The following is a 25,611-nucleotide window of genomic DNA, read 5'->3' on the forward strand; positions in this document are numbered from 1 at the left end:
GCAATAAACTTGACAATGGCACAGAGATAATTTGATAAAAGAACAGCTTCACCATGTCCTCTGGTTCCTTGGCCTTGGAAGAATCATGATGTTGTTGCATTCAAGTATATTTTAAAATGGAAGGAATTGGAACCAGAAGCACCATCACACACAACAGTCAGAGTATGCCTACAAATTAATTCCCTTTTTGGGTACTGCTTTTCAAACCGAAAGCTTCAGTAGCGAGCTGGTAGCAAGCCCAACCATCCTTGCATCATTGTAGAATCATAGAATCACGAGGTTGGAAGGGACCCACTGTGTCATCGAGTCCAACCATTCCTAACACTCCCTAAACCATGCCCCTCAGCACCTCATCCACCCCTCGCTTAAACACCTCCAGGGAAGGTGACTCAGACCAGGCTGCTAAGTAGAGATCTGAGCTCAGCCGGCCTCAGGGCACAGGCAAACACCACTGCTCGAAAACCAGACAGCCTCCCCAACAGATATTCCTTTCCACCTATAGGGAAATATGCGCTCACTACATTTTATGGTCTCAGATACAAAATCCTTATCTGTTAGACTGTAGCATAATCTGGCAGTATCTATCAAGGTATACACTCCATTTTAAAGAGTTAAACAGCACAGAAACAGCCCTTAATTAATTTCAAGGTTGCCCCAAGCCTTATCATGTATGGAGGCATTGTCCTCAGCTTATTTTAAGAAGGAGAAAGAAAGAAAGAACATCCAGGTATTATGCCGAAAGCCTCTTTCTCAATTATTCCTCTTATATTACTAACCCATTGTGGCTGACTAAAGGCTAAAGCTGCAAAACCGGCATTCTGAAGCTGTAAATTTAAGTTGGTTTCTCGGTATATGCTGACCTGACTTACTCCTGTAACTGTAGGCTCCCTGTTATCTTTAACTTCAAGGTAACGGTTTGGCAATTCATAGCTTCTCTATTTCAGGAAAGCAACTCAAATATATGATTCCTAAGAGACAAACTCGATTAATTGTTCTGTTATCAGATGGTTCCTTCAAGTATACGGAGTACTTAGATAATAAAATATAATAACAAATTAAAAACAGTAAAGTTCGGAAACAAAAATGTTAAAACACATTTCAGTCCAAGAACTGGGCTCTTTCCAAAGTTTAGGGTATAAACCAAACTGAGTTGAATTCCTGCAGTCAATTCTTTTTTTTTCTGATAAAACTCTTTGCCCTTCTTGTACCTTTTCACCCAAAAATCCTGAAGAATCCACACAGATTTTGATGCAGAGATTTATATTATCTTGAAGAGGACAACATCATTCTCAGTGTCCACAGAACACCACCAAGTCCAAACTCTGAGCGTCTCATCTCATTGTTAGACACCACTGCCTTCTTTTCCCCCTCCTCATTTTAACAGGAGCAAAAGCATTTGATTTAATCCACCTAGACGCAATGACAGAAACAGCAGCTGATACACAGTTAGTGCTGGTTAGAACTCAAAATTATCGTTTTGTGAAGAATCTCAACATTTTGACATTTGTTGCTATTCTTGGGGTAGAAAGGAACTGCATATTCATCTGGAAATTTTGAAATGTCATGTTGAAATTGCAAATTCAGCTCTGAATTTTATTTTATTTTATTTTATATTAGCCTTCTTGGGTTTTTTTTTGTTTGTTTGGTTGGCTGGTTGGTTTTTTTTTCATCTTTACATGCCAAAGTAAAATCTTTTAAATAAAACTTTTTCATTTTACTTGGTTTTGTTATATTTTAGCATTTTAAATTATGGGAAGCCACTGTCTCACACAGACAGAAAACCAACTTCAACCATCGTTTTGCACATTCTCTAAATCCCATTCATTTTCAATATGTGACTTCTGGACATTTGGGTGGAGATATGAGATTTTTGGGGAGAAGACACTCAGGCGGAGGCAGACAGGGTATAGCAAGCTATCTGCCTTTCTCCACAAGGAAAAAGCGAAGCTAAAGAAAGAAAGAATACATCCCTGTGACAGCAGGAGGGAATCTGGCAGATTGCATTTATTCATTCGAAGAGAACAAAAAATTCCTAGTCACTAGATTAAGAGCAAACAGCAAGAGCATTAGTCTCAGTTCAAACGCAAGTGCCGGAGGTATCTACTTTATGTGAGTGATGGCAGACTGTAAAAATTATTAAACCAGTACAAGAGAAGTGCATCAGTCATAGCAAAGAACACTGGTGAGCAGATGTTTCTGAGGCAAAGATGAAATTTCCAAGCAAATGTCTCCATCACAGGTATTAAATCAGTGGAAAAACTGACAAAAGTTGTGTAAAATGAGAAAACGGCAAGCTGTCACAGTCCTCTTTTGGGCACTGCAAGTTTCATGAGACCGTATCGATGCTGGCTGTAGCAGGCAGCAAAGAAACACCACCTCCAGCAGAGCGGAAACGATGTGGTGGTTGAAGTCTGCTAATCACGAGCGGCCACCAACACCTAAACCATAACAAAAGCTGTCTCGTTAAGTTTACCACCCGATTTCCAGTTGTTTCCCCATTTAATTTCCATGGTGCTTACCTAGAACAGTGCACAACACTGAAGGGCTGTCTGAAGAAGAAGTCATCTTCCATATGCACTGATGCTTGCATATATGTAAATGGGGACAATGGGACTCGTGGCTGGTGTTGGGCTAAACACATTGGGGAACTTGTATACTTGTGCCATGTTAGTGACAACAGAAACAGCTACCAAAGGGGCTCTGCTCCCCTACTCCTTCCAGCTGATGTGTAGCAAAAGAGCATGGATTAGGATGCTGTACTAAATTAGAGCTACAAGTCACTTTTGTTTCTCCCAAATTGTCATATTGCTCTCAAGAGATCAGTGTTTTTGTTAAGGTTTCCACCATTCTGGACCAAAAACACAAGCTGTCTCAAATGATTTCAGTGGCACTCAGTCTGGACGCCAAAAATACACATGTCCCTTTGGGAGCGATGTGGTTCCCCAGGCCTATGAGTAGATTCAGAAAGAAGAAGGATAATACAAGAGATCTGAGACCTACGAAGGACAGATCTCCCAGGTGTCTACAGTGGCCACCCTTCAAATACACCAGAAGTCACATGAGGTCCCTGAAAATCCACAAAGCCATCTGGGAGACACACAGTAGCATCTCAGAAACACTCAAACATGACACAAACCAGTGAAAGGACCTACGTGGAGATATGAGAGCTCAACAAGGGTATTTGCTGTCTTAACCAGACTAGGACAGAAACATTTAATGATAGCTGAGCTGGTCAGTGGTGGGATTCCAACAACTCTGTCCATAGGGTAAACTTGCAGGAATTCTCTACGTAGGAAACTGGCTCGGCCATTTTTATCGTCCACTGTGGACATCTTGGTGCCAGAAATCAGTGTACCTAATGAGTCACTCTGTTCTTATGCTCTCTGACCTTTGGGAGTGGAGAAGTTAAGAGAGAGGCTTTAGATTTTGGCTTGGTCTGAACAAGCACAGCACCGCTGGCAAAAACGACGAGACTAACTGGTCAAGTCACATGTTTCTGCGATGGTCTCATCGCAAGTCTGCTGCTGCTCCTACAGAAATCCCCACCACCTACCGTCCATAGGAGAAAGCTCCTGAAGTTTTCTGGCTAGGAATACCCTTGAAACACATGAAGGTTTAAATGAGGACATGCACTCCACCAGTTCATGTCCTAATTAGGAGTTGGGCGTTAATGCTAGACAGGGTGCTAGAAAAGACTAAAATGCAGAGGTTTCCCATGCATGACTCTTACTTCTATAAGTGGCCCAAGGACAGAATGAAACACAATGTTTGTGTGAGTAAAACTCATTGTTCTCAGTGGGTTTTAAGATCCAGTACAGATTATTTGCTGTTCCCATACTGATCCAGATTTATTTTGGATCAGCAGCGACTTCAACATGATTAGTAGGCAGCAAAAAACACAAAGCCACAGTACCGTGAACCTCTTCCTAGCTAGAGTGTAAAATATAAACGTCCTTTTTTATTTTTTTCTTTTACCCTTTAAAAACCCTAAATGAATTCAGTGAAAGATTTTATCTCTCACAGTGACGGATCATTGTATGTATTAGAATTAAGGAATGTAAATTCAATGTATTGAATTTTTAATCAGAAGTGGATTTGTTGCAACACCCTTAATATTTTGCACATAAAGTGCGTTCAAAATTAAGAATGGACTTTCTGGAATACACTCAGAAATTGTTTCGTATTTTAAAATCATTCCTGCGCAAGAAGAAAAACGCTTAAAGATCTTCTTGCATTTTATGTATATGTATTAATGCCTGCTTCTTTCCCTGGATTATAAAATCAATTTACTTAACTGAAAGGCCTGAAACCAACCTTGAATAGGCAAACACAACAACATACAGAAGCCAGCTGTATGTAGAAAATACATTAAAATTGTAACCAACAAGCCGAATTACACGGACTATTCTCCCTATCACACATATGGCTTTAACATAGCCTTCCTTTTTTTCCTTTCAAATAAAATCATTCTAAAAGTTCATTGTATGAATGAGTTAGTCTGCAAAAGAAGAGAACAGCATGCAGTAAAACAGGACAACACTGCTCCACTGACAAAGCATACAATGTTTTATCACTGAACGTTTCCTGTTAGATTAAGATCACCTTAATTTCTTCACCAATTAAACAACGTATGTTACAAAGCAGCCATCAAGCACAGTCTGCCACCAATAAGTTAGAGCCCTAAGTTCAAAAGTGAAATAGGTGATAATGCAGATATTTAGCAAGCTGGAAGGGAATGAAAGTTGTGGAGGGATTTATCACCAGGCAGGTAGTAGTCAGTTTTGCAGAAGCACTATAATTACTTTTATAGAGATATACATGAAGTATTTCTGCATGTGTATTTGAAATGCCACATGCACACACACAAACTTATAAATATATATATAAAATCATACATGAAACCCAAAACTTGAGCTAAATTAAATGGTCCCTCCAGCTTTGTAATGCAAATGAGACTAACAAGCTTGTGCTGTTTGTGGTTCGAGATGAGTTGTGTTTCCATAGAGATACTGACCGAACTAAAATTTTAAATTTTTTTATATACATAAGCCTACTTGTTATCTATAGAAGTCTAAATACAGATCTGCTGCACCTCAGCATTTCCTCAGTCACTCCACTGGAACCACAACGATTTACACCAGTTAAGGCTATGTGCAAATTTTGTGTCTTTCAATACCTTCTAATCTAAACTCTATACCAAGTACCTGCAGAGCTAAGAGTTTATTACTTCTCTCCTCATTCCTAGCTTCTTGGGAAGGAAAGGGAAGGAAAGACAAAAAGCAGTTTCTTAGTTTCTAGTAGATAATATTTCAAGGACTTCTCTAATTTATTGCCCTCTCTAAACCGCCCACCTTTGCCTTCAAAAGTTCCCACTGTCAGGAAACTTGGAATTCAGGGAAAACAGTCTGTGTGCTGCTAGTGACGGAAACACTGAAAAGACAGACTTTCTGTTATGTGTCAGAAGCTTTTTCCCCTTTCCCTGTGAGCATCCACAAGCTGAAGAGCAGTGGTGTGCTGAGACGAGCCAGAGTGGCTTCACTGTCTCCCTGCCTGGGCTCACCCTTCAGTGGAGCCTAAGCTCATCACACACTACGAGGACCACACAAAGCCAAAGCCCCTGTGTCCCCCATAGAGCCACATTAGAGATGGCCACCAGCAGAAGTGACAAAAGCCAGTCAGGGTCCAAGTTTGGGCAGAGAACAGGCAGATCAGTTCAACTTTCTATTTGAAATCCCTTTCACTTTATGAGGTAGTTGGAGGCCACCTGCCGTACCACCACCTGAGAGGAAAATCAGAGCTGAGGTCTGTGGGAACTCATTTCCATGTGGTTTCAGCAATAAGTGATTTTCGAATAGCAACACACCAGAGGTCAACCTCCACAACTGCTCTGAACCACCGTCAAAAAGCCTCCTGTGTACCTCCTTATCCACATGAGAAGAGGAAGGATGTGCCTGGTGAACCAAAGGTTTCCACAAGCACGTGGAGCAGAAGCTTATATCCAACCTCTTGTTTGATCATGTGAGGGCTCAGAATGGAAGACCCAAGTGCAGTGATGCCATATGGAGATACTGCCAATGAGCTCCTCTGTTAGCAGCATGTCAGAGGGACAAAACCTCCCTCCTGCTCACAGCGTGACACCGCCACACAGTTGCACTGTTTGAGGCTGACCAACTCCTACAAATGCCTTTTTTCAAACCAGATGAGCATTCCCTATTTCCAGCTTTTAGAAAGCCATATGGAGGGCGCCCTGCCCTGAGCCCCTGCAGGCACCATTTAACCCCTCCACTGCCTTTCAGGAAAGCTCCCAGGACACATTCTGCCATGTGGCTCTCCATTCCCCTGGGGAAGCAAGCGAACACCCACATCTCCTACCTTTTGTTGCATTGCAGACGGCGGTGGGGCCAGCACTGGGTCAGTGATGTAGGTCTTCTTTGTGCCGGGTGGCTGGTAGAGTCCAGGAGGAGCCTGGCCCATGGTGTTGCTGGTGGGATACACCGGCTCAGCCTTCCAAGTGCTCTGCGGCACGTAGGGTGCTTCAGAGCCGTTCCTGCCTCCGTATCCCCCGTAGTAGGGGTCCTGGTAGCGGCTCTGTGGAGGTGCATAGCCATAGGAGGGCTCCGAGGGCCGTGCAGGTGGTGGGGCGTAGCCGTAGTCGGGACCGCGGGGCTGTGGAGCGCCATACTGCGGGGCACCAGGCGGGCGGGACGGCGGGGCAGCGTAGGGCTGGCCGGGGCCGAGGCTGCCGTAGTGCCCAGGCTGCTGGCCAGGCGGCTGGTAGTGCGGGCTGGGCTGCGCCGTCCTCACCTGGACGTTGAAGGCTGGGCGGCTCGGGGTTGAGGCCGTGGCGTAGGATGCTGGCACTGGCTGCGGCTTCAGGGTGCCAACTGGAGTCACTGGGATGGGCGCTGGCTGCCCCGGGCCCTTGGTGGTGGACTTCTTGGTGGCGGTGAGGGGAGGCTGGTTAGGGATGATCATCCGTTTGTGGCCGGTGACAGGGGTGGACACGGATGGGGTGGTGGCAGCAGAGCTGCTCGAGGTCCCGGAGCCCTAGGGAGCAAGGAGAGAGAGCCGCAGCGTCAGCAAGAGGGACCGCTTGGGTATCAGGTCTAGCAGCGAGGGGCTAGGTGGCAATGGAGTTTTACAGTCACATCCATGCAGCAACTCCAACTTCTTAGGAAAGCAGGAATATACCTGAGACCACACATTATAAAATGGTTACAGGAACCTTTCCCTGCTCTGAGTGAACAGGGACAGTGCCACAGCAGCTGAGCAGACCGCCATGCACAGCATTTTGTTTTTCCTTGGGGTTTTTCTCCTCTACCTCAAAACAAACAAACAAACTAAACCACAATAAATGTAAGAAAAAGAGGCACTCAGTGGAGAATAAGTAGGGGGAAACCCATGCGTTCCTGTGAAAATGAGAGCATTTTGACAAAGAGACAAAATGACATCAGAGTCTCTATGGAGGCAGCAAAACGGGATGTCCTGAAAGCAGCCCTCAAGCCATAAGAATTAACTTGGATCAAAGTAAAATACGGAGGTCTCCCTGCCAACGGCTCTGCTTCTAAGCATTGCTGGTTGAAAGCCTGGAGTGACCCCAGTGAAGGCAAATGTTACACACAAGTCATTAAAGGGCAAAAAGCCGGCCAGGATTCCTGAGAGCTTCAGAAGTCAGATCCCGCCACGGCAGCCGTGTAACCCTGCACCAGAGCCCTCGGCATGGCAGCGCTCAGGCAGCCAAGGGAAGAGGTTCACAGTAAGCGCTGCCGCTTCCTGCAATGTGGCCACCAAATGAAGATATAGTGCAGTGACACTGTCCTAATAGGCATCGTACATCCTTCTGCCTAATGTACTTGTTTATCTAGTTTACGTCTTATTTAAATTCCACATCCAAAACCACCAGTCTGAAAGGGCATCTCTGTTAAAGAGCTAACAATGTGAAATAGGATCTGAAGAACACCGAAGATCACTATTAAGACTTCTTAGTAAATCAAAGAGCAAACTTGAATTTCTGGAGTTTAGAACCAGGTAAATTTCTAGCCCCTCTCTATTTTGCTTTATTCTGAATCAGTACACCTGAATTTCATGCCTTCCTGTATAGAGAAGCATTAAAATCAAGATGCAGCTTTAGCAGTATTTCTTTGTTGTTGCACTAAACATGATAGTTATATGAGCTTATATGTCATAGAAACTTTCTGCCCTGAGCTCATCTCAGTCATAATCAAATTGATAACCTACAAGTTAACGGCAGCCCAAAGTCAGAACAGCTCAGTTCTCACCAATGGTTGTGTTCAAGCTGAGAAACATGCCATCTTTCCCAAAATGACCAATCTTTTATTTGTTCCCAGATGTTTCTGCTTTATGCAAGCACCCTGACCTCTGCCTACTACCCCATCACATTCTTCTGAGACCACAGGACAGGGGAGAGGGCAGTGGTGGCTCATCAGGATACTCCATGCACAAGCTCTATCCAGGCCAGACAAATCCTCTGCCTGTCAGCAGGTGGCGGCAATAAATTGCTGCCAAATCAGCCCTGGCCAGTGGCTGGAGAGGAACTTCAACCAACCATTTCTGCAGGCCTCCAAGGGTACCAAACTCACCTTCCACAGAAGGTGGGAGGAAAGGCAGATATCCATCCCACCCCAGCATCTGGAAACACCCAAATATCAAGAAAAGGGAGATAACAGCAAGCTACTCAACCTCTAGTCCACAGCCTACAAGCAAGTCTACCAAAGGAACAAGGAATTCTACTACCAAGCTAGTACCTATTCCCTAGTCATGCGCAAATAGATTTTTTTTTTTTTGCTGATGCACTTGGTAAAGACCTTACTCCTGTAATCACATCTTCAGGGCAAACCTCCCGTGGGAGTTTAAACCTCCCACGAGGAATCACTATAAATGAGAAAAATACAGGCAAATAACAGCATTGATCTGTTTTGAGAGATGTAAGAGGTGCGTTTGCAGAGGTGAGGAATAATAAGGCAGCAAATTTCTGCTGGAGGAAAAACATCTCAATGTATTCAAACTCTGACCTTGCCAACAGATCCATGACAAGGCAGTACATAGACAGACTGAAGAGATTTTGAAGTTGAGAGCAAGGAAGAGCTGAACCGTGTCCCAGATGAACTGCAAGAGCACATAGGTTAAGGGTCTGTAGCCCTTCATTAATATTGCCTGATTCTTCTGTTTCTGAAATACCTGATGAGGACCAGGCATTCCTTCATCCCTGCTTCAGAGCACAACTGGACCAGTGCTCCTTGCTAGCAAAAAATTTGCTTTCTGTTGGAATTATTCTCCTGTGTCAGCTTGGAATTTATGCTCATGAGTGCTAGAGACTTTCCCATTTCCTCACCTTTTTCATTCTTGGAAATGACAGTAGTTTGTCCACTTACTATAATGGGATGAAAGGTCCATAACACAGCACTGTGTAATTACCACTAGAAAGGCACATTTTTTTTTTCCATGTGAAAAGCGGGGGAGAAGATAGATAATGTTTTAAAGATAATGGTATACTGGGAGGAGAGGAAAAGCCCAAAACAAAACAACATAAATGAGTCCTGTTCATCACATCTTGTATTTCTGAATGCAGACTCTGGAAGCAGGTGATGAGACTGCTAGTAAAGCTCTTGCAATGAAATGGGGGGACTTTAGTCTTACATATAAACATCCACATAACATTTGAATAAATGTGCTTATGCCAGTCTCCTGCCTGCACTCGACTATACCTTAAGAATGAATGATAAACCCTTTCTCCAAGAAATTCCTCACTACCTATTGACTGGCACTCTGAAAGGCACTGAGCACGTGGCACTCCCACGTTTGTGACATTACAAAGAGGATGAGCCAAGAGTCTCCTCTCCTGCACCAGAGCACAGTTAGAGAGGGCAGCAAGTTGAGGGTGCCTGGGCCAGAGAACAAGCTTTGCCATGAACCTCACAGCAAAGGCTCAAGCTAACAAGTACCGGCTGCATTGTGGCATTCAAACCACAGTCTGCCTTGAGGAGGAGGAAGTTTGCATCAGTAAGAGTCCCCAGAGGCACCGTGAGTGACTCATTCTGAATTCCTCTGAGGGTACTGGGCAAGCGTGTGATGAAAGCTGGGCTTTAGGGGGAGGAAGAGGGTGTAAGGCTAGTTAATGTGGTGTGTAGTAGAGAAACGGGACAAGACTCTGATGATTTATGGAGACTCCAAGACGAACATGGGCTGTAGTTCCTGAGCAAGGGCATAGGTCACCATAAATCCTTTGCCCTTTTGCCTGACAGAGAGACGAGTGGTCACAGTCCAGTCTTCTGCATATCTAGCTGTGCACTCAAATATCACCCCAGGCTTAAACGTCTAGATTAATAATGGATTAAGAAAAGACTTTATAAACGCACATGAACTATGGATAAGTTTCCTACTCTGAGGACAGGCATGCGCAGCAAGATGAGAAAAGGATACTCAGATACCACAGGGAAGAGTGATTTCAACAGATGTCTGAAAGGCACTAGGAGGATAGAAGGGATGGATGAAAAGACGCCAGGCAGATGGAGAGGGAGTAATAAATAAAAAGTTGGAAAGGTCTACCTGTACCACTGGGTACAGTCCTAGCAAAACAGATGACTGTCACGAATGTTTCATCCAAAGGAGTCCACAGAACTACCAGCGCAATGAAGTAGACGCATCCAAAAGCACATAAAAGTAAAAGCCCAGAAGCATGAAAACAAGTAGAAATAGGAGAAAGGAAAAGGAGAACAACAAAGAGTGGATTCATAGGAGTGCAAGTATCCCTTCCTCCAGCAGCTCTTGGACAGCTCATTTCAAAAGTATACTGCATTTGCAAGTGACTATTGCAGCCAAACACACTCTCTGACATCCTCTAAGGACTGTTTTCAGAGGAAGACAGGCTTTCCTCTGCTCACCAGGCACTATATGAAACTGCCTGACACACTTCACAAGTGCAAATTAGAACCACGCTACTTACCATCAACCCCTCCTTGCAAATTCATATTTGCAAAGAGAGAGTAAACTAGAAACCCCAGGTGCTGATAACACAGAGTTAAGAGAAACCAGAGTACGAAGGAGTTAAATTCAGAACTTCATCTACCACAAGCATTATAATGCAAAATATTTTTTTTTTAATGGGGAAAGCACAAGAGCCTTGTTTAAACACAGATGGAAGTACCTAAATGTACTGCTTCTTCTACAAATGAATTATCCAGCAGTTCAAATAAAGGTGAACTAATACTGACAAAATCAAGTAATACTCAATCAATGTGGGAGGAAAAAAACCCCAAAACACTTCTCCTAAAGAAAGTTACCACGTGTAACCATGACGGAAATAATTTTGCTTGGTAACTCCTGCCCTATTCTCTTAAAGACAGTGAAAGTTTAGAAATATTTGCAGGGATTTCTTGTACCAGCCATCGTATGAGAAGTCTATGGTAGTGATAAACCTGTGCTGTCCTAGTGGTCTGACCGTTAAAGCTGGGTATCTGGATTCCAAGATGCGCTGGTGGGGAAACCCGAAATCCTGACTATCTGCATGATTCTTCATTCTGTAGAAACTATTTACATAGATTTAAATTAAATTCAGCATATACCTACAACTAAAAAGTCATCACACAGGCTTTAGGGACAAAACCTGCTGTTCTACAGAAATCAAGCTATAATTCTATACCACCTGTCAAGGCTAAATCTTAAAAGAGTACAGAATAACTATAGTCTACATCAGGAGCACGATTCTATGTGATCAGCTGGAACCTTCATGAAAAGAACTTCGTTCACCTTTTATTTTGTGCATTTGTAGAATATTTTCTATAGAACCCTTTCAGTTATTCAGTTTCACAGACTGGATCAAAAATGCCAACACAAAGTTTATCACATTCTATTCAATTATCCAGGCATTTTTCATAAAGGTACAGTTGAATAGCTTTAGCCCTTTAGCTGTCAAATTATCGCACATAAAGATACATTACAACAGCTCAGTGGTTTCCAACCTTTATGCTTGGCAGCCTCCAAATGTTTTTCAGGAGAGACAAGCTCCTTTACGGAGAGACTTAGTCTACTGAGAACAAACATGTTTTTATAAGTTACCTTCCCTTAATTCTTAGTTACTTTAAGAATGATCCACAGACCCCCAGGGTTTGCAGAGCACAGGTTGAGAACCACAGCTCTACCTGGATCTGCCTTTTTCAAGCATTTTAGTCACTATTTACTGCGGGATAGGAATGAAAACCCTTCTTACTCGAAAGGCAGAAATCTACCAACCACCAGTGAGCTGAACCCAGGATGCAGTGTTCCCAGAGGGCTGCCAGTTCAGAGTGCCGCTGCAGCATCTCCCTTCCTAGCTCAGCTACTCTCCTGCATGGTTCACCGGCACAAGCTGGACTTTTTCTGTATGAAATAACATCTGGCTGAAAAACAGAAATCTAGCCTTTCATTTCAGACTTGCAGATGTCTGGAGTTCTCAGTTGCTGGATGTCCAGAGATCCTGGGCCGATGCACTGCCCCATTCAGCACACTTGATGTATTTTCAATACGCTGGATTTTCTGGCCTTCTTTATAATGTCCAGACACTAGGCCAGGCGCACTGAGGACACATCAGTCCCCCTTGCACTGCTCCTCTGTGGTGCACATGGCTCAGCTGCTAACACAGATTTTGTTAGGTGTCAAAATGCTCTTAGAACCCAGTCCAAAATTTTGAAGTCGGGTCCAAAACCTTAAAATCGTCAGCCAAAACATGTTTATAATCAGAAGAAGCTTTTCTTTACAGTTTCATCGTTCACCCATTTCTAGTTTACAGCTGACAAGTGAGTGTCACGAAGGCATGGGCTGTGCATGGATCAGCAGCCACACTCATACTTCCCAGATGTGTTTATATGGGATTCAGCTTGTTGGCTTGATCACGAGAAGCTATCAAGGTATTTGAATGCATTGCTCATAGGCACTACAGCAAAAGAACAGGAAAAAAATCTAATAAAATGTTCATCTCTGGTTCTCAAATGAAGAGAATACCTTACACAGGCCATAAACTGTCACAAGAAAATAACCGCTCCTGAGCTTTGATCTATTTTTCAGCTGTTACTGCGGGTGAAAAAGGAGTCAACATAGTTGTTAATGTTTTAGTTCACAACCTCTTGTGTACTTCTTGTGATAGGCCAGCTTGAAACACAAGGGAGAAGAGGGTCCACAAAAGAGAAGCTGATAACAAGTTGACCTTCAATATTTTATCGTGGAAAACAACTTTTCACAACCCATATGTGCAGTTATAGACATAGACCTTAGTTCAGCTTTTAGGATGGGTGTCGAGTGTTTTACGCAATCTGGGTTTCCACTTTCCAACGCTCCATTAATTCCAAAGAACCTGAACACATCTGAAAAGTTTGGTCTCCAAAACACAACAGTGTTATGCCAGGCAAGAATTTAGCTTTTCCTTCTTGGTTTCTGTTTGGGTTTTTATTTGTTTACCCCAATACTATCACTACGATGACTACTATGACCTTTTTTATTTGTTTTTCCCTTTCTGATGTGTGATCATCTGGTATTTATGAGAAGGACTATATGAAAGACCAGATTTAAAAGATGTGCAAGCAATTGACCTAAATACTTCTAGCTCTGGTGGACAGTCAGGGGCCATCATTTTGGCTTCATTAATTGAAAGGGCTAGTTATGATTAAAACTCTCCTATTTAAGCAATTCCACTTGACCAGTTCAAATGCAGTAGCAATTCCATCTACAGGAACACCAGGTACCAGCACAAGAAATATCTTTGTCAAAAAGCTACGGAGGTAACAGTCATGAGAAGTTAAATGTTTCCTGAATTGATCTTGGGATACTTCCGTGATTTCCCACTCTCATCACTAAAACGGCAAATTTGCACCGATCTGGACCTCTGGAACATGCAACGGCAGCCCTTTGCACCGGCTTAATCAGTGGCACATTGACTCAGTCATAAATTAGATTAGGAGCGGTACCCACAGCCCTTTGTTTATATCAAAACGCAGAACCAGTGAATACAATTCCAGGACAAAAGATCACAAGAAGGGTAGAGTGGTAACATATGAACAGAAGTCACTACATGCATGGAACTGTGCAACTGAGCTCCTTAAGGAGCACCTTCTTGAAGGCTTAGTAATGCAGCAATGTCTAAAGCATTTCCATCCATCAAACTGGGCCCTTCTAACAGGCTGAACAAGTCTCCTTGCTTAATTTAGGCAAAATGTTGTACTGCCTGACCATGGGGAAGCCCCCACCTCCCCATAAATAAGAACTTTGGGTAAGTAAAGTATTTTTATGACTTTTACTATTACTAAGCTAGTGAAACTTAAAAGTATCATAATTATGCCATCCACAGACTTGAAAACTTTTTTTTCTTCTTTTTATAACACTATTTGTAATGGAAAACAAGCTTATGTGCATGATAAATATGGGCAGGTCAGAGGGTTACACGTATAATGCCATTATCCATGGATGTGTATCATGATTATGAAAAATGGATTAAAACGGTATAATGGAAGATGCATGACAGAGGGGAAGGGATGTGCACGTGTGATTAACAGGACAAAATACACAAATTCAAGAAATTTTCTGCAGAAATATTCTACGACTTATGTGGAAAAGTTATCATTTTCTATTGTGTGTTGAAAAACAGATTTAAAGAACAGTGCAAAAACAGTCCAAAAACTTCTTAATTCTTAATAAATTGCAAAGGAATTTTAGACTGTTTGTAGAGTTTGCCAGCTTTCTCTATGAATCTAGAAAACATTAAAAGAGTGTGCATATGCACATACAAAATAATATGAAATACTTATGCATTCAGACACTACTTGGTTTACTTTCATTACTTTTTACTTGTTATTAATTTAACTATTCTGTTTAATTGCCACATTGTTTGCATTTATAACCTATTTATCTTCTCAAATTCCAAAACTTCAGTAAATCAGATTAAAAAAATTATCCTACTGCAAGGCATAAACATTTTTGAGTGTTAGCATTGCCTCTATTTCCTGTGAAAACCATGTGCTTTTACTCTTCTCTTCCTCATATTTTAAAACCTGTGCAAAAAGTAGTATAGAAGAGCAGCAGCATCAGTGAGCAATTCTGTGTTCATACAAAATCTGCTTTCTTATGGTTCACTTGGGGTCCAGAACCCACCATCATCCGCCAGTATTTTTAGTGGGCTACAAAATGATTCAAGTTAGCAACTTTAATGGTTAGCAGTGGAGAAAAACAATCTGGCTTCACCAAAGAAATAGCAGCTCTAGCAAAACAAAACAAAACATAAAAGACAGGCAGATGTGACAGAGAGGTTATTTTCCTATTAGGTTCAATGTTCACCTTTCCAAAAGGCTGGTGAGCTCCAACAACAGGTCAAATTTAACTGTTTTCCCAGATGGCTCCTTCTGGGAAGTGGAGTGGAACGTTCCCTCATTTATCCGTCTGCCTGGGTTATCACTGCTGCCCGAAATACCTTAGGTCTTTCCACAATATCGCAGACTCCAAGTATGATGTTGAGAAATCTTATCTGATTGGAAAGGTTTTCTTTCACCTGCTGTGGCTTTTAAAATTATTCTGTAGGTATATAAATACACACACCAAGATACATAAAATTCACCCACTGCAACATGTCTAGTCAAAACACCAGGTCAGTACTGTAACAAGTCGGGAAAGTGAAAGAAAGCATTAATTTATAGCACAAGAAAAAAATGCCATCTGTACCACAGAAATATTCAAACATAAAACAATACAGAAAGTCAGAATATTTTTAAGTTAAGGTATTAACGCAGAATAATTACTGTTTCCTCACTATTTTCCTCTTTTCATAGAAAACATATAATTGCATTAAATATATGGCTAATAAAGTGTTTACTCAAAAGACACATAACAGTATCATTCTAGAAAGCCTCTGTAAAGCAATGTCAAATCCATTGCTTCACCAGGCTTGGTTCTGTTGCAAATGGCATTATAAATTAATCCAGTTTTCCTAAATATGCCTTGAGGAAATGAAACCACAAATAGCCATTGTAAGTTTTAATACAAAAACCACCAAAAAAACAAAGAGTGAAGAAGTCTTCTCTTCATTCCTAACTCGAATGCAAGAGCTGTGTTTTTAATGACTGATATTGTGGAATAGCTTATATACTTACTCCAAAAATGATGCCTTTTTTTGATGCAACTTAGTTCCCCATCCTAGTGCAATACCAAGCTTTCTGAAGTGCTGTACTCCCCTCAGCTCAGCAGTTTTAGAAAAAGAAAAGAAGGTTGCTGAACTTCTTCACCAATGACCTAATGAGCCCAATTAAGTTATGATTTACAATTTTCCTCGCTTACACTGCTCTTAGACCAAAATAACATCCCAAGATATTTGCTCCATGGCTGATGATTGGGTTAAGGTTATCACAGTCACAGCTGAGAACCAGAATATTCTTCATACCCCTTGCTGCCTTAGTTATATTTTTTCCAAATGCCTTATATCAAGCCAGATTCTGATCTCAGTGACACTGCTGCCAGCTTAAGCACGTCTATTGACTTCAGAAGATCTTCTCTAAATACACTAGCTGTGGCAGATCAGGATCTAGCCAGCTACTGCCTACAAATTTGGAGGGGGTTTCTGCCTATTGGGAACACAGCAGAGGTTTCTATGCAAACCATAATGAAACCTACAGATATAACCTCCTCCATGCAATAATCATCTACCTTTGCTTAAAACTCAACATGTAAGGAGATCCTGGCAATTCATAGTGCTGCAATCTGAACAAAAGCAAAGGAAATTTACAATTGAGGCTAAATATAGCCTATATTGGACTAAACCTCAGCATGTCCGAGCACCCAGTTCGGCACGTAATGGCAGCAACATCAGCCAGTCCACCTCCCAGACCAGCTGTGCACCCTGACCTGTGCATCCGTCCACAAACAGTTTTGCCTTAGGAATTAAAACCAAGCAAAACCAAGTTAATTCAAAACAAATAGACATATCCTCCCTCTCTCCTCACTTATTTCCTTGTGGTGGATGTATAAATGCATCCTGATGGCTACTGGGATTTACAGCCTAACTGATTTTGACATTTTTAACTTCAGAATATGAAACAGTGACTTTCTAGCCCTGGGGCAGGAGTGCTAAATGCTAAAAACTTTGGGACTAGGGAGTATTAATTCGGTCCTTTTGAGCAGCTTGGCTTCAACAATGTTCTAACAAGACCTCAATGCTTTCCAAAACTCAGCAGTGGACACCCAAAAACTGCAAGGAATTTTGGATCCAGACCTGAGTTTCATGGCTTTCATTCTTGTTTGTCACAGATCAAATTAAGCTGCAGACCTGAACTCAAGGGGAGTGGGGAGATTTTGGGCCTGGGTCTGAATTTGTGGTAGGATTAAACTGTATTTCATTTCTAGCCTGCAATGCATCTTTTTTTTTTTTTTCCCCTGTAGTTAATGACGTATTTTTATTTTAAGAAAAAAAAATTATGCACAGAGCAAGCATCCTGGCATCACAAATCATCAATAAATCTCTTTTCCATAACAACCCACAAGAATTCACTGCAGGACCCAATTGTTAAAACACAAAGCAATGACATTCTATAAGCTTTCAGAAGCATCATTCTAGCCCTTGTGGACTCGCTGAATTCTCTAAATGAGTCACTGGCCTCTCAACGGAATTGTCAAAACTTAGGTTAAGCCAGGTTAATTCCCTTCCCCCTTTTAATATAGAAGTCCAGATGCGGCACGTGGCTTTCCAGTGAAAAGATCTAAATGCAGAGCCCACTCATCGTGAACAGGAAATCTCATGGGGCCCAAAGCTCACCTTTTCCTAAAAGATAGTGATAAACCACACTAACAGGAAAGAAATGTGAGTTCCAAAACCTCATGGGCCATGTGGCATAAAAATCAATATTCCTCTTACATGGTAAAAATATTTTTCTGCTGAAGGCAAAAGGATCATAGCTCAAGCACTACAGTTGGGGAGGAGGAAAGGGCAGCTGTAAGAAACAGGACATGGGGAGAGCAGACACTTTAACTGGAGCCTGGACAAGGGAGACACCAAAACCAACCCTTCTAATGAAAGCAAGTGAGCAGATGTGGCATTTGGGATTGGGCTCAGGGCTTCAGCTAGGTGGGACATGGAGAGGACATCTCAATGTACAGTATCCTCGGTGGAGGCGAGATAGTGGGCACTAATCCTCTCTGTCTGAGGCTACTTGTGCCAGCTTACTGCAAGGCATCCTGCCTCTAACCGCACAGCATCAGCTGCACTCAAACCCCAAAAAGCAATCATTTGCTGGGCAGACGCAGCACATCAAACTCTTCATAAAGAGATAAACCATGCTGAAAGTAACTCAAATGTCTGTATCCCTACCCCTACTCTGCCAGAAGATCATTTGAAAACATCATTGCCTAGTTTGTTAGCAAGAAAAACCAAAAATCCCATAAATTTCTAGACTAAATACTTCATGTCCAGTTTGTCCTTAGGAACTTGTACAATAAATTCAAATCATAGCCTTTAATTTTAATGGTCTATACAAATTTAGTTGAAATTGGTAAACTCTCTTTAAACTTCCAGCAGCGCTAAGGTTTTCACTACTGAGAATATAACATGAGGAGGAAAGGTTTTACCTTAGCTGTAATGAATCCTTCTATTCGGTAATAAAAGAAAAACCTACTGGCACTCTTTCCATAAAAAAGGAAAAGATGGAAAAAAGAAAAAGAAAAGAAAAAAAACTGAAAAACATCTAACTGACGATTTTGGACTTCATTAAAAAAAGTAGTTTTCAAGATTGCAGAAAAGGCTTAAAACATGCTAAAAATTAAACAACCTGATGGAAAATTAAGAAGAAACTGAAATAAGTTTTTTTTTCTTTTTAAAGAGAAAATAAAAATTGTTTTAAACTGATCTCATGATATTTTTAACAGCTGGAACTGATAATGCTGAACTCAGCCATAATTCTACTATATTTAGTTTTGTATCTATCAAAGTCAACACAACTTTTCCATGAGACAAGCAGATAGATATATAGGCTGATAGGTAGACAGATACATAAAAAGAAAAAGGAAAAATATCATTAGGAACGGGAACATTGTCTTGTCTGTTCTTTCAGTATGATTTTTTTTTCATTTAATTTTCTACCTTATTATTTCCTATAAGTAGAAACAGATTTTTCTTTCAAAAAAATTCTTAAACAGAAAACCTCCTTTGACAGTTTCAGCAGCAGATTAATCACTTTTGCAACCCACAAAAAAAAAAAAAAAAGTTTTCTGGAAAGCATAACTGTCTGTAAATGTAAATGACAGAATTACTCTCTCTTATGCTAAGACGCCTACACATTCTCTCACTTCCATGACTCAGCACCAGATAAAAGCCTGTGAGATAATAAGCAGCAAACTTTTCTTTAGAATCACAAAAATAGTGAAAAAAACAACTTCTGCCTCCCTCCACTCAAATAAAAATAAATTCCCATGGTGTTAAACCAAATTCTGCCAATGGATTCACCTCCCAATGGAATAAAATAGAAATATCCCAAAGATCTCAGAGAGGAGAGGGACCAGGCTCGAGCAGCGTCAAACTCAAACACATGCAAACATGAGATGATTTTTTATTCTCCAAATGAGCAAGAATGGGTCTGTTTCAACAAAGAGGAATTTTATTAGTGTTCATCCCCTGCTTAACTCTAATTTGGTAGACAAATTAGTTGAAATTTTGCTCACCTATAATTAAAATTTCCAGGCACTCTAAGGCAACACACTCATGCCAAAAATCACAGAAATCTGTGGGGAAGGGAGGGGAATTTCAGTGGGACTTTCCCTCCTGCACTGTGGTCCTTATCTGAGTTGAGCTCGTTAGAGCCAGAGTAACTTCTCCTTCAGCACACCAAGTCAGTGGCAGACCCTTCAGACCAAAATCCAATTCTTATTTTGGACAAATCTTCAAAAAAAAAAAGCTGAAAAGGAGCAGCTCACACCTCAGCTAGGCTTTTCTGATGCCCCTGAAATAAACACACATGGTTTTGATGCCATAATATTGCCAGGTAGTTTGTAAATGCTGCTGGAAGAGACAGCCAGCTCCTCTCCATACACTCTGGTTAACCCCAGCACGTGGGTTGAGTAAACAAAGGGTGGTAATTAAGAGAGGGCTGATTATCTACTTATTATGCTACAGACCTGAGAAGGAAAGGGATGACTCCCCCTTGCTGAGTGATGGACATTTCTGCTAAGAGCTACCATCACCTCACATGCTCAGTGGGTCACCATGAGCCCCACATCCCTTGGGAGCAGCTCCCTCTACAATTTGCTGAAAATCATCTAGCAAATAAAGCAGCAAAATGGTGCTGGTGCCCATAACCTCCAGAGGATGCACAGTCCAGCCAAGGAGCATCGCAGCCCCCCCTGAACACGCTGCTGCTGGTGGCTTTTACATTTTTAACACTGGAAATTGCAAATTAATGGTATTAACCATTAAAGTTTAAATTTAAAGGAAAGCCCCAGGGAAAAGCTCTTTCAAGGCCACAGTCCTGTTATGTCCTTAATCTCTCTGCTGTGAGGATTAATGTACTGTAAAACATACACAAATGCAGCCAGCTTGTATGACAGCAGCCCGGGCCACGGATGTGCGACTTCTCAACAGAGGGATGCTTTGAACTGAGCCAGAGGTAGAATCAAACCCTTTGAAATACCTTCATTAATAAAGTGCACCTGCTCCAGCAGGAGACCGGTGAGCAGAGCCGACGTCTCAGTGTGGTGCTGGCGGGGCTGTGTATCCTACACAGACGGAGGCACGGGCAGGAGCATCCCTGTCCAGGCTGCTCCCCAGCCCTGCACAGGGAGCACGGGGCAAACAGAGCAGCACCTGGATGCCCCAGCTCAGTTGGCTGCCAGGCAGGTGAAGCATTGCCGCTGACAAATTCAGTGCCCCTCATCTTTACAGAACAATGTCATGAAATTTTCAAGTGCTGGATACTCCCCAGAGAGAGTGAGCAGGGCTGGGAGAGGCATGGGGAGAAGACTGCTACGCACCTAAACACCGTCTCTTTTCCTCAGTGTTCCAAATTTGCAGGCCCAGAAAATGACAGCACTGGCCCATTCACATTTGTGTCTCAAACCCATGCTCTTTATCTCACAAATGACAGGTTTCCGTGTCCAAATCCAAGTCAAAGCAGGTGTAGTTCCAGTGGTTTCCATGCAGCCACATCTGCTCCCACTCCAGGGCAAATGCCAAACTATTTATTGCCACTGAAAATTTATTGCATTTTTAGTCCTCCACCCCCAAACTGCTTTTGTTCAAAAATTCCTTTTGAATGTTTCTATGCTGACTGGATAAATCAAACCTGACAATTAAAATGGTAAATTGTTCAGAACCTCACTTTCCACCTGAGCATCTCCAAATATTTCTGGAACTTAAATGCATTTAATCACTCCCATGCCTCTTACAAAAAGGGAAAAAAATAAAGCATACTTTTCAATTGTCTTTTCACAGATGAAAAACTGACGTTCTTGGAGCCCAAAACAGCCCACTAGGAAGCTGCTTGCCCCAAAGGCTGCTTATCCAGCAAATCGGAGACAGGGCTGGGAAGGGAAGCCAGGAGTTTCAGCAACTCTCAGTCCTCTTGTTCTCACCACTTCATCAAACAACAGGCACAGCTATGTGATCATGCAGTTGTCAGTGTTTTCCCTCAAGGGGGCTGGACAGAAGATGCTGAAAGCATTTGATCCACATGGTATTAAGCGCTAGCACTGAATGTTATTGTTCAATGATGAAAATTCAGACATAAATAACTGGCTTGTTTCAAATGAGTAAAAAGATGTCTGTGTTTGCAGGAAACTCACAAGAGGGAGTAAAGAACCAGGGTGTTCCTTTTCTTTTGTTAATACCCTTTTTATTTCTTCTGTAGCTGTGTCTGGAAATAAACCATCAGACAGAGGAGCTGCTCCCGCTGCTGCTGTGGCAGATGGCAAGCAGGGCTCGAGACTGGGGCTCTGCTTCGGCAGGGCTGCGTGGGGAATTCTGCAGCAGGAGGAAACAAGGCAAAATGTGCAGGCTGCCGTCTGCATTCAGATAAAGCGCTGTCTGTTGCTAGCAGCACAAGTTGTTCTGAAAACAAGAGTCAATCATCTGTAGCCTTATTTCTGCACATTTCCTGCAGGGGTCTCATGAAATAAATGAGAATAAATGTAAGGGCGAGAGTTCCTATTAGGAGCAGCCTCGTCAGCATCACCCAGCCAAGCATTTACGTCATCAGCATGCTAATTTAATCAGACCTGAGCAGTGATGCTATAAATGGATTACCATCCCAGCTAGTGTGGTTACCGAGGTAACTCAGCCCTTTGTGCCATAGATACAATCGGCTTAATGATAATAAAAACCTCAGCACAAATGAAACAGAAGGAAAAGCCTGACAGGGCTGACGCATACACGACCCTTTCTCTCCTCTTCCCCCTCCCCTTCCCCAACCTCAGCTGCTTACTGCAATAAAATTAAGTGCTTCTGTGATCTGTATGCACAGCATTCCCATAGGGAACACACAAGTAAATACAACCCGCGGAAATAATTAATACAGCCCAACAACTAATGCCGTCAGCACTACTTAGTCATTCACCAACCCTGAATGAGAGAGGGACGCACAAAGACAGAAACACCGCACAAGAAGACTCCAAAGAGCCTGCAAAGGGCTTCAGAGAAGTAGTTGCTCACCCCTGTGCAGCATTAATTATACCAATGGAGTGCTTGGCCAAGAGCTGACTGCATCTGTGAGTTTAGTCACTGCCCACCCCTGCCAGGATGGGGGCATTTCCACATCATCTCCTGTTCATCCGGAATTGGAGGTGACCTGAGAGCAAGGAGCCCAAGGCCAGGGAGAAACTCAACTGCAACATCATCAACCGCAGAAGCGGACGTGACCTGATCCTTTGTGGGAAGGGATGAAATGGGGCTCTGGGCTTTCCTGTGTTCCAACAGCTCCACAAAACCAGCAGCCTTGCTTCTTCCCAGCTTAGTCCAGGAAAGGACATTTCTTGCAAAGAGCTAGCCTCAATGGGCTAAAAGGCAGTCCGATTAAGCCCAATCAGTATCTATCCCTGTGGATGCTAAATGCCACAAATTTTCCTACTTACATGACAAAGACCAAATTTCCCATAGCTTTAAACACTCGATTACCTTTGCCTTCAACCCCAAATCTCAGCAACTGTGAGCTCAAACACCAGCATCTAAGTGCCCACCTGCCAGAGCAGCTAATACATTTCACCTGCCCTTACTTCAAGTCGCCACCTCCTCACCTACCAACGCTTCATCTGAAAACACCAAATACTACAACCAGATCAGGTGCAGAAATGTGTACCATAACCTAAGGCTCATCAGGCTCCTGGTGTGTATTACTCCAGTCCAGACAGGATATTAAGGAATTAGCACAAGACCAATAACTTTTGATGGATTCACCAGGAGTGCAATGAATTCTCCATTGCCTGTCACATAAACACATGCATCAATCTTGTTGCTTTGTAAAAGCTAAAATGCACCTCATGCAGCCTTTGGAGAAAAATCCACAGAGACTTCTCAGCATTTAAAACTGGACATGTACAGAAATAGCTTTGCCCTTGCTTTCATTTCACAGATCAAAGCCCTTTCTGTTTTGGTGGTGGGATTGCGTGAGGGCAGTTCATTCCACCTACGGGAGACCATTTCAGCAAGCCGGTCCAGCATTTTCTAACCGAGCAGAGGTACACAAGTGTTTGGAACCAAGACAAGCATAGGTGAGATCAGCTCTTCCAGAAGAGGGAAACCTTTCTGAAGTGGCAGAACACCAGCACAGCCAAAGCAGCCTCCGTGCACTGTTGCACGTCCCTGCAATGAGCAATAATAGCAGATATGTCTATAGAACAGACACATTCAGGCTCACCTCTTGGGAAACCTTACTAAATACTTTCTCACTCCTCTAGCTAGCAGAAGAGCACTGGAAATTTATTACATACTTCTAGAGAAATAGTTAATTTCTTTAGGAGGCCTTTTAGATCAGATTACCAGAGTACACTTTTCCCTGGAAGGGAGAGAAACCTATGCAAATGACACCAAATCACTAAGAAAAGTTATGCTCTTGGCTGGAAATATCTGGCTGAAAGCACAGAGTTGTGTGTCCTAATCTAACCATGCTCTGAGCGCAGCCGGGCTGATGAGCCAGGAATAACCCCAGGAAAGGCAGCAGGGGGATAAAAACCCTCAAACCAAAAAGCAGATGGCAGAGCACCACACTAGAACACACGGCTCTGGAAATGCCGCGACTGTTGATGTGAAAAGGAAACCATCACCTTTGCTTCAGTTTTAAAAGTCATAGTGACAGCTTGAGAGATCGTAACATTTAAGTGACAGAGCGACAGCTTGATCCAGTCCAACAATCACAATTCACAACGTGCTCTAAACACAAACCCTGCATGCCTCAGTGCAAAGCAGCTGCTCACTTAGGAAAGGCACATAGCAAAGTGGGGGATGCAATACTAGAAATGCTTCTCCAGGATGGTCACTCAGACAGTTATTCTGCATACCCTTATACAACTGTGCTCTGAAATGATGCCAGAGTAGCAAACACAGGCACCAGCGTCTTCCTCGCAGATGAAGAATGCCAGCGCTAGCGTTTCTTTCCCTGATGTCGCTCCTTTTAGGTCCCCACAGCACATCTGGGAGGGACTGCTCTGAGCCTCTCTGGAGACTACATCCCAACACAGCAGGTCTTCTCACTATTTGCAAGTGGGTCCTACTCCTGGGCAGTGGTTAAATCAACATTGAAAAAAAAGAAATACTGGAGAATTTGCCCATGAGAAAAGAGTCACTAGGCCAAATACTTAGTTCACCCCTTACAACTGTAATGCTAAAGTGCTACTGTGCCCCTTCCTGCTGCCCAAAGGCTTTGTCATCCACAGGCAACATCACAAGAGTGATTTTGTTACTGTCATTATTAACATGACTTTTTCAGTGACCCGCAAAGGTAGAGCAGCACAACACATACTTGTCAACAGTCATCACTCCACATATAGTCTAATGCCTTTAAAAAACAAGTATGCTCTCCGTAGCTGAGCTTATTTCACTGTTTCAGGCTATCTTAAAAACAAATAAATAGAAAGCTGAAATATTTTCACAGCTGTTCAGCTTCCTAAAGGCATATTATATACTTCAGAAACATTAAGACGCTGACCATCTTGAACAGAGAAACCAATGGCTACAAAGCTTGTCATCTTTGAAACACCTCCTCTGATTTGCAGATCCCTGGGATTGCAAAGGAAGCCTGAAAATGAAACCCTTGGTAATGGCTCATTTCCAAGCCTTTATGGACAGATCGGTGGCAGGGCACTGGATTATTCTTAGAGAGAAAGCAGGGCACCCTCAGCTGTTTCCTGTGCACAAAGGTGGTCAAAGACAGCAAAGCAGCCGGGGGTTTGCAGATCTCACATGTGTCAGGGGAGACCGTGAGCTGCCCGGGGCTGAGTGTACCTGAGACTTCAGCTCCCTCAGGGAACGGAAGCTGGTCAAAGGCAGCCCTCTGATGATGTGGTATGGCTTTGGTTGTCTTAAGCAAATCTTACAGGTTGAAAGGGACCTCAGGAGGTTGTTCAGTCCAGCCCTCTTCCTGAAGATAGGAATAACCTTGCATAAACTAT

General features: G+C 42.6%; 1 protein-coding gene across 21 annotated transcripts in view; it reads right to left on the minus strand.

The window, feature by feature from the left end:
* The window catches only part of LPP (LIM domain containing preferred translocation partner in lipoma), a 340,056-nt gene that overhangs the window by 124,007 nt on the left and 190,438 nt on the right, over positions 1–25,611 (minus strand). For all 21 annotated transcript variants that reach the window (XM_054075104.1, XM_054075101.1, XM_054075093.1 and 18 more), the window contains one exon: positions 6,373–7,047. In XM_054075104.1, coding sequence (XP_053931079.1) covers positions 6,373–7,047 — 675 coding nt within the window. The remainder of the gene's footprint in view (positions 1–6,372; positions 7,048–25,611) is intronic.

This window comes from Cuculus canorus, chromosome 9 (genome assembly GCF_017976375.1).
Source record: "Cuculus canorus isolate bCucCan1 chromosome 9, bCucCan1.pri, whole genome shotgun sequence".
Taxonomy (NCBI): domain Eukaryota; kingdom Metazoa; phylum Chordata; class Aves; order Cuculiformes; family Cuculidae; genus Cuculus; species Cuculus canorus.